General features: G+C 30.9%; 2 protein-coding genes across 5 annotated transcripts in view; both read right to left on the minus strand.

Moving 5' to 3' along the window:
* Positions 1–10,253, minus strand: part of LOC122632154 (kinesin-related protein 3) — a 52,973-nt gene that overhangs the window by 40,111 nt on the left and 2,609 nt on the right. The window lies entirely within an intron of this gene.
* The window catches only part of LOC122632156, a 9,222-nt gene continuing 364 nt past the window's right edge, over positions 1,396–10,253 (minus strand). The window contains exons 1-4 of one of the 2 annotated variants that reach the window (XM_043818683.1): positions 8,828–9,108; positions 6,844–7,201; positions 6,341–6,478; positions 1,396–1,615 (exon numbers count right to left, since the gene is read on the minus strand). In XM_043818683.1, coding sequence (XP_043674618.1) covers positions 1,456–1,615; positions 6,341–6,478; positions 6,844–7,130 — 585 coding nt within the window. In that variant the 5' untranslated portion in view covers positions 7,131–7,201; positions 8,828–9,108 and the 3' untranslated portion in view covers positions 1,396–1,455. Of the gene's footprint in view, positions 1,616–6,340; positions 6,479–6,843; positions 7,202–8,827; positions 9,109–10,253 lie in introns of those variants that run through there. The other variant, XM_043818684.1, reaches the window with a different exon arrangement.

Raw genomic sequence — 10,253 nt, forward strand, 5'->3', positions numbered from 1 at the left:
TTTGTAATTAAAACTTTCCGTAGGCGTGAACGATATCGCGTGTCGTGGGAAAGAGAAAGAGAAAGAGAAAGAAAAAGACAGAAAGAAAGAGAGAGAGAGAGAGAGAGAGAGAGAGAGAGAGAGAGAAAGTCAAGAAAATTTCACGAGCATCGAGATAAACAAAAATTTAAGAAAAGGAAAAAGAAGGGAAAACCAAAAAGAAAGAAATTAAGAATTAAAAAAAAAAGAGTGAAAAGTAAAAAAAAACAAATATTAAAAAGATAATCTTTTTCATCGGAATACAACGTAAGTATGTATTACCTATGTACGTATATATGTACTTACATACATACGTACGTATGAAATATTTTTCTTGTCAGACTTTCCCCTTCGATGAGCAAGTAGAAAACGCATTTTCACCGTCTCTCCTCGCTTCTCTTCTGTCTCAGAAATCATCATGATCATCATCATCATCATCATCATCATCATCATCATCATCATCATCATCATCATCATCATCATCATCGTCGTCGTCGTCGTCGTCGTCGTCATCGTCGTCATTATTATTATTATATTATTATTATTATTATTATTATATATTTCCATTTTTTCCTTTTGGGTTTTATTTATATATACGATATTTACCAATTCCCTGTAAGTCATCGTAAAACATAAAACTGCTACGATATAATGCCTCGTAACTTTCCAAGGAATTTCAAGTAAACGATTTAGCTGTTGGTGATTTAATGGCGTCGACGAGAGCTACCAAGCCGCGAAGGAATTTAATTATTACCCGTTGCCGAGAGAACGCAACAGATAAGAGATATGATATTTAAGAGGAAACAAAAACGAAAATATAAATAAAAAAAAGAAAGGGGGGAAAAGAATATCGGGATAAAAAATGATCGACGAAAGAAAAAAAAGATCGAGGTGCGAGTCGTGGAAAATTCATGGTGAATATTGTTCGTCTTATATGAGAAAAAATATTTCTATATATAATATTGATAATAATAATGATAATTATTATTATTATTATTATTATTATTTTAAATCAAATTTTTATGACTCAAAAGTGAAAAATGCGTTTGAAAAAAAATTACACGATGATAATGATGATGATGATGATTGTTACATGAATAGTAACAAGTAAGTGTAATAATATATTTATTATTATTGTTATTATGTATCTATGTAATAAAGAAAATTTTTATCATCATCATCATAATCGTCGTCGTCGTCGTCGTCATACTGTTTTTAAATGAACAATCTCTTATCATAAAAAATACTGATTCGAGAATAATAAAATAAAAAAAATATATATCTTTATATACGAAATATATATATATATATATATATATATATATATATATTTATATTTATGTACGATACGACATTTGCGTAAAACAATATTTGTAATTTGATGTAAATCTTCCAATTCTATTGTTTGATTAATTACAATAAAATAATCATCGAGAATTAATATATCGAAGGTTCATCATCCTGCCGATACAGAGGTTTCCGTAATATCATAGATATTCTAGGATCATAAGAAAGGATTTGTAGTTCATCGTCCTGTCCAGTAGCCTGATCGCGTCTCTCCAACTCTTCGGTATCCGTGAAACTGCTGACCTCGCTCCTAAGATTGTCAATGAGATGATCCCGTTTACCATGATAATACCAGAAAAGTAAGACTACTTGTTAAAATTGACATTAATAAAAATCCAATATCTCGTTAATCGGATTAGAACAAGAGAGAAATAGAAAAAGAGAGAAAAAATCTGATTTTAATTTCACAAAACTCGAATAATCCTTTAAATAAATATAAATCAATTAAATTCTTCTATCATTAAGATCTTCGAACGTATAATAATTATTATTATTATATTATTATTATTATTATTATTATTATTATTATTCAAAAATGTTAATATCTACAGATTGCCTGAATCAAAATCATATTAATTATTTATAAAATCTTAAAATGAATAAGATCATATAATTATTATTAAAAATTCCACTATCGTTCAATTCTAACTAATAAAAATCTTAAAGTAAATAGGATCATACGTTAGGATCATAATTATTATTATTAAAAATTCTAATTAGTTTAACTCGAGCAATACGAATGTTTAATTATTGCAAGATCTTACGATTAATTTGAAATTATTATCATTATTAAAAAATTCTCTCTATCTTTCTCTGATCAAACTTATTGATACGCCTAATGAAAATTATTATATTTGTTATTCGATCTATAAATGGAAGAGAAAAATAAAAAAATAAAAAAGAGAGAGACACCAAGAGGGCAAACTCGTATCCGTCTAATAATATTTCTTGCTACTTTTACTTTCTAAAGCGATAAAGTGGAAGTGCGTGTGCCATCTCTAACACGGCTCTCCATGTGTTCTCTTTCCCTGTGGGTATCCAATTTATGTGTTTGTATGTATGTGTGTGAACATGTGTACTACTATAGCTAACACGTTCGTATATGTTCACGAGCGTGTTTCTAACCGATCGATACCGAACGTTGCCAGTGGAGATCATCCCTTCTAAAATTGTTAACCAGCACATCATGACCGATAATTCAACGAGAGCTTTTATTATTAGAAATACTCTTCTACGATTAGAACGATTATAATAGCTAATATTAATCTCATGGTGTCGATTATGAAAATATTTTCTTTCCCTTTTTTTTTTTTTTTCTTTTTTTTTCTCTTTCTTTAAATCCTTCAAACGCACAAATCCATCTATTTTCAAAATTACAATTTCAATTTGAGTATCAATTATCAGAAAATTTGATTCGCTAATTAGAATGATCGTAATGAATTTAATATCAATACGGACTGCGAAACATTTTCTTCCAATTTAATCCATAAGATTCATTCAATAACGTAATAAACCAGTGATTTCAGCAATTACAATCTAACGAGTTGCAATTGTTAAGGAAATTTTTCTTCCATTCTTTCTTTCTTTATCGATTAAAATCATTAATTAAAACGCTGATCATAGAGAATCAACGAACAATGAAATAATATATCTGTACGATATAATACGATACAGAACAAAATTTATTCATTAAATCCAACGATATAACGATATAACTTATTTGTTACAACTACTCCGAACTATTAAAATGTCTATCAATTCGAAAAATTCAAAGAAGATAGAAAAAGAAAAAAAGAAAAAAGAAAGAAAGAAAAAACAATTTTAATTATTCATCTAAAGATTATTAACAACCTAATCGGATATCGAAAAATTATTACAAATTCAATCGATAGCAGTTGAATCAGTAACAGTTAATCGTCCAAATAGTCTCAATAGTCTCAATAGTCTCTAGTTCAGATTTATATAACGTGAAAAAAGAAAAGATCAGAAAAGAAAGAAGACACAATGGAAAGCGGAGAAGAAGGGAGGGGGATTTAAAAGAGGAAAAAAGAATATACCCGGAGAACTTTATATCGGATTATACTTCCCTCTCTTTTCTTCGTAGAAACGAAGTTTCCAAGACGACGACGTAAACAGGCACGATTTTACGAATTACTCGGTCAGTCCTGATTTTCTAACCGCAATCGAGTACGATTTCATGCGGTTTTAAACCCCATTATGTCGGAGTTGGACTTGTAATTATCTGATTGCTGAGGAAAGGAAGGAAAGAAAAGAATAAAAAAAAAAAAAAAAGAAAAAAAAAGAGAGAGAGAGAGAGAAAAGAGAAGGAAGAAGAAGAAGAGAACGAGACACGAATGAGAATGATTTTCCGAAGACTATCGGCACGCCAACGATAAGCTTTAGCTAAGCTCATGGTCGCAATAACGAAAGCACGCTCAAGCACAATATATATATATATATATATATATATATATATATATATATACCTAATCCATATTCCGTACCAGGATCCACCTGTCTCCAGTAACGAATAACCAAAGTTATAACGAGACTATGAAAGGCACGATTTGAAAGGGGTGGGGGGTGAGATCCGACCGAAAGGGTTCCGTTTTAATGCGGAAGAATCTTTGAAAAGAGAGATCACGGAGATCTCGGAAACCGCAAAGTATTTAAGCTTCAACGAGAGAAATTTCTCTTTTGCTCGAATTTCTATGTACGTATGTATGTATGTATATATACATACCTAAGTATGTACCTAACGCACACGGTGAAAGTTCACATAACCCTTTTTTCTTACGTTTCTTTTCTTTTTTCTTATGCGTGTATTTGCATTTCCCCCCCCCCCCCCCCCCAATACGTACCGTCCTTTTATTTCATTTTATCTCATTTTATTTTACTTTATTGTTTCCTCCTTTTTCGAACGATCTCGGAATAATATCCGCATCCTGATATCAACTATGTCGATTGAATCGACATTGTATTATTATTTAGTATTATTATTACTAATACTACTACTGCTACTACTACTGTTACTACTACTGCTACTGTTATTACTCTTGGAGATATAAATGAGAGAGATCTCGATAATGAAATATTCTGATAGATGTTACTGAGAATCTAAAGGATAAAGAAATAGAAATGAAAATGGCCGCGAAGCGAACGAGCGCCGAAACGATTTACTTTAGCATGTTAAATTTAATGCTTCAATTTGTGATGACCTTCCCGGTTGGTACTTTCTCGAACGAGACTACGTGTATCCTATAAGGTAACATATATATATATATATATATATATATATATATATATATATATATATTAATACACACACATACATACATATATACACATAAAATACGAGAAAGATATATGTATACTAGCATAGAAATACGTACTTACAAGCAAGTTCAGTACACGCCACACATATCTCTACGAATTACACTACCAACATATACATACATACACGCCGCAAATGTAAATGTACAAAGCCGAATGAGTCACGATCAGAGACGTAACCACGGCTCGATATAGCACGAGTTGTAATCAAATAGGATCTACGTACGATCCAGTGAGCAGGATGTATGCTCGTGAAAGTCTTACGCGTATACACTTATATACAAACATATGTGAAAATGTGTGTGTGTGTGTGTGTGTGTGTGTGTGTGTATGTATACACACATAAATTCACGCATTTTTTTCTATACTTAACGATTGAAACGAACATCTGGACGTACCCGACAACTTATCAGCAAATTATTTTTCTACCAAGTCTTTCTCTCTTTCTCGCGATATATTCATTCTACTAAAGAAACTAATGGACTCTAATACTGTAACGCTTTGTTATATATACGAGGTGAACGAACATCGAATATTATAGGACAAATAAGAAAAATTCTCGTCGAGATCAAAGTCTCTCTGCTTTCTGCGTAACAGTCCAAATGATTTCTAAGATATGAAAGTCGATCGAGAGAAACAATGAGGGTAGATAAATAGCTAGGGCGAGGAGATAGGAGGGGGTTCTGTTCGAGGACATTTCAAATCCTTCAAATATCCTTCACGAAATCGTGAATATTCTAAGTACGCTATTTGTATACATAAAAAAAAGAGAAAAGAAAAGAAAAGATTGTAAATATGTAACATCTCGTAAAACCTGACCTCCTCACTCAGTTGCTCTGTTGATCCAAAACAAAATGTCGAAGTGAACGATAATAAAAAAAATAATAATAATAATAATAATAATAATAACAAGAAAAAGAAGAAGAAAATACCTATCCAATATTTTCAGAATATTCTCTATGTATATAAAATGTATATATGAAAATATATATGTACGAGTATGATGATCGACATTACTATAAAATCGAGTTCGAAGTACACAAAATTTATAAAAAATTAATTTTAAAAAAGTCTAATAATGGACCGATATAATTACAAAGAAAATGACATTTCTTTTTCTTTTAATTAGAAAGAAAAGTGTCGACGATCGAAAAGAGAATGTTTCTATCGAAGAAAATGTCGTCAGCGTTTGGTAAACCTAGCAGAGTGATACCGTTAGCAATTTTTTAGACCGCGGTTAACACGCGAACGAACTTAGCCAGCCGCAGTACCGCATTACGAACTTCTGCTATAATTTTTTTCTCTATCTATCTATCTATCTATCTATCTCTCTCTCTCTCTTTCTCTACCTTCTCTATCTTTATTTCTCCCTCTCTCTCTCTCTCTCTCTATCTTTTTTGCTCTTTGCCTTTTATATATCCTTCATCTCTCTTTCCGTCTTATTAACGACAAGAGAATACAACATTGATGATCGGTATTAATTTTTTAATATCGCATAAGTGTGCTGATGGACTTATGGAGATATCGTATTATTGCTCTCTCTCTCTCTCTCTCTCTCTCTCTCTCTCTCTCTCTCTCTCTCTCTCTCTCTCTATATATATATATATATATATTTCTCTCTTATCAAAATTCATCCGCTTACCCGTACGCCGTACTTGATTCATTAACGCTGCTTTCGTTCGTATGATCATTGGTATAAATCTCATTTTGATAAGGTGGTTCCTCTTGATTGTAGAATAAACCAGGTACAACATTTAATGGCTCCAATGTTCCTTGTAGTCTATAAAAAGACACTATTACGAAATTCATATTCGTCTCTCTCCCTCTCTCTTTCTCTCTCTCTCTCTCTCTTTTTTCTCTCTAACTTGGAAAAAATAGATTAAAAAAAAAAAAAAAAAAATAGTCGAGAAAATCGAGGATACTTGTTGCAACTTAAGACACGATTATAAAATTCAGCTTTGTCTGTCCATCTTTTTCTCTCTCACCCTCTTTCGGATCCGTAAAAAATAAATCGAAGATAGACATGAATTTCGTAATCGTATACTCTTTTTTACAACGAATATCCTTTCCATCGACCTTCTATTTTTGGATATATTAAAGAAATAAAAAGAGAAAAGAAAAAAGTCGGAGATATTTAATAAGTACCGATATTGCATGGATAAGGCTGCAGCAAATTGTATCGGATTTTGAACGATGATTGTACCACCACTATTATTCTCCATATTGAAATCCGGAATGATCTCGATGGTATTCATCGAATTTGATACCATCCTGGTTAATCGTCTATCGTTTTCTGGATCTAATCTACTCGAAATATTCGCATAATCGAACGACACCATCCTTTCGTCGGGATACGTAGTAGATTCTTCCTCAACTTGTTGTTGTTCTTGTTCTTCTTCTTGTTGTTGCTCATCGTCGTTTATAGTGAACATGGACGACGACGTTGAAAGATCGAAGGAATCTTCGTCATTTCTTCGATTATTCTCGTACGAGGTCGATGCCACTGACACGAAGATTTAAAAAATTAAATCGAAGCAAACGAATTAGCGAATTTTAATACGATGAACTTATTTTATTTTATTTTTTTTTTATTATTTTTTTTTTTTAATTATGACATTGTTATGCCTGCCTCTCTCCCTCACCCCCTTTTTTTATCTCATAAATTTTTTTTTTAATTGTTTTTTACTTTTTTTTTTTTTTTTTAATCTCCTTCCTATCACTCATCGCTTTCATTGGTCATTAATTTTTCTGTCCTATTTTCATTTATCGAAAATATTCCTAAACCTCGCGTCATACATAAAATACGAACTTTCGAACGTTTATATCTTCGAACATTAATTTCCACCCCAACCCTTACTTCTCTCCGTTGATTGGTACTCTAATCTCTAAACGTTTATACGATCTGTAAAACGTATCTTTTACGAGGATTGCGAAATCGTTAGTCATAAGAATCAAAGACTTTTGATCGATGAAATAAAATCTCCGCCATTTTTACGCATCGACGATCTTTCATATTTTTTTTATCCTCTCCCTCTCTAACTAGATTTAATATTCGTTCTCGAGAGATTAAATCGAATCACAATGGCATCGCAATGTCTGTTTTTTCATCTCATTAATTTTTTATATACGACATTGTTAAACGTATTTATAAATCGTACGTACACGTATATTTATTTATATAAGTTGAGCTATAAATACTGAAATAAATCAAAAGTGAATTTAGTTAAATTATTACTCTTTTCTTTTTTTGCTAACTCTTTAAACTAATTGTCTCTTTATTCTTTTTTCTTTAATTTCTTCTTTTTTTTTTTTTTTTTTTTTAAATCGGAAAACCGCAAACCTGATTTACATGGTTCAAAAATAACGATATTTATCATCGCTAATGTCGTACATAAGTACTTAACGTCATGATTAAATGATTCATTGCATCTAAACGATAATATGTTATTGTAGAAAAAAATAAATAAATAGATAGATAGACAGATGGATAGATATAATATTAACGTATCAAAGTTTCCTATGATTCTTACATTTTATATCTTCGTATTACTCGAAAATATTATTCGAAAAGATTCATCGATATTAACGAGAAAAGATTATTTTCATTTTGCTATGAAATATGACATATATATAAAGTTCGTCGAAATCGTGTCAGTATAAACGATAAACGATACCGTTACGTTATAAAACGTGATTAGCTAATAAAAATATATATATATATATATATATATATATATATATATACGTTCAATCCGTAGAGATTCCTACGTAAATACATACTCATCGTTTTCATACACGTACGTATTTGTTATACATTCCCGATTTATTCGATGAGTCGACTTTATTAACATGTAATATACTTTGAAAAAATACCTTCCCCTTCTCCTTCACTCCTAACTTCGATCAATTAAATTATATGACACACATATGTAATTGTAATTATGTTCTTTCACGTAATATTTTGTTTCGTAATAAATCCGAAAAACATGATGACGAGGACGGAAAAAAAAGAAAAAGAAAAAAAAAAAGGGAAAACAAAATAACAAGGATGACGTATAACAAATATCTGTAGATGTATGCGTATATACGTGTGTGTGTCCGTATAGTTATATACGTCCTCGAAAATTACCGTTGGAAACTTCCTCCGTGTTACGATCCAAGGAAGTTCCACCGAGTTCTTCAATGTTCTTCAACGAATTTTCCTCTCGATAAATAATTCTTGCATCACTGTTCTCTCTGAGTTGCTTCGAGCCTATCGATCTCAATAAACCTTTGAAATGTTTGCTGATCCTTGGCAACTTTGATCTGATCTATTACATTTTTTCGAATTCACAATAATCTTTTGTAAAGATAAAAAATGGAGAGAGAGAAAGAAAGATAAAGAAAGATAGATAGAAAGAAATTCGATAAAACGAACAAAAAAGTGTGTGTATGTGTGTGTGTGTGTATGGCTGTCGATTAAAAAGATTTCTTCTTTATCGACGAGTGCTCGAAAACGAAAAGAACAAAAAAAAAATAATAATTTATATCCAAAAGATTCGTTGAATTATTCGTGGAAAAAAAAAAAAGAAAAAGAATTTTTTTTCTTTTCCATTTCTTTTTCTCCGTTGTTGTCTTTATCGAAGAGTCCTCCTTTTTTATCGACGCGTCTTCGAAAACGAAAATAGTAAGAGGATACTTCAATCTAAGGAGAAATTTTTATTTTTTTTTTTTTTTATTTTTTAATAATAAATGTCCCGTCAAGAAAAAAATTTGTTTCCGTTGAATCTTTATGACTATCGTTCGATCTTTCTTTTCTTCTTGAACGTATACTCGAAATGAAAAACGAAACGATATAATTAAATCCAACATGAAATTCAATCGATGAAAAATACTTTATCCGGAAAAATATTTTCTTCTCTTCTCTTCCTACCGAGGATATTTTTTTTTCTTTTTTTTTTTTTTATCGACGTGCATTCGAAATCGAAAATAATCAAAAATTATATATCCGACAACAAAAAATTTACAAGAATATATATATATATATATATATTCTTATTGAGGAGAACAAAAAACAAAAACGAAGAAAAGAATTATCCTCGTTCAGTGAATTGAAGACACATCTTCCTTATCGACGCATACCCGAGAACGAAAAGGACGAAAGAGAAAACGAAATCTAACAAAATTGAAAACTTATATTAAAAGAGACGTTTCGTCTGGAAAAATATATCGAAGAAGAATAAATAAACATTCAAAGGCATACTTTACAAGGAGGATTAAAAAAAAAAAAAATAAAACAAAATAAAAAAAAATAAAATAAAATACACACACACACATATGTATTCCTACTAAAAAAGAAAAAAAGAAAAAAAAAAGAAAAACAAATACACGTACATGTCCAACTTCGAGAAATGATGTTACACGAAGGATCGACTTTAAAAGATGCTAAGAAAGCGTGAAGGTCTCGAACAAAAATATACCGATTGGTTTTCCACGAATTCGAAGAGCACGAAAAAAGAGAGGAGAAGGGAGAGAGAGAGAGAGAGAGAGAGAGAGAGAGAGAGAGAGAGAGAGAG

The sequence above is a fragment of the Vespula pensylvanica genome, chromosome 9 (assembly GCF_014466175.1).
Source record: "Vespula pensylvanica isolate Volc-1 chromosome 9, ASM1446617v1, whole genome shotgun sequence".
NCBI classification, from domain to species: domain Eukaryota; kingdom Metazoa; phylum Arthropoda; class Insecta; order Hymenoptera; family Vespidae; genus Vespula; species Vespula pensylvanica.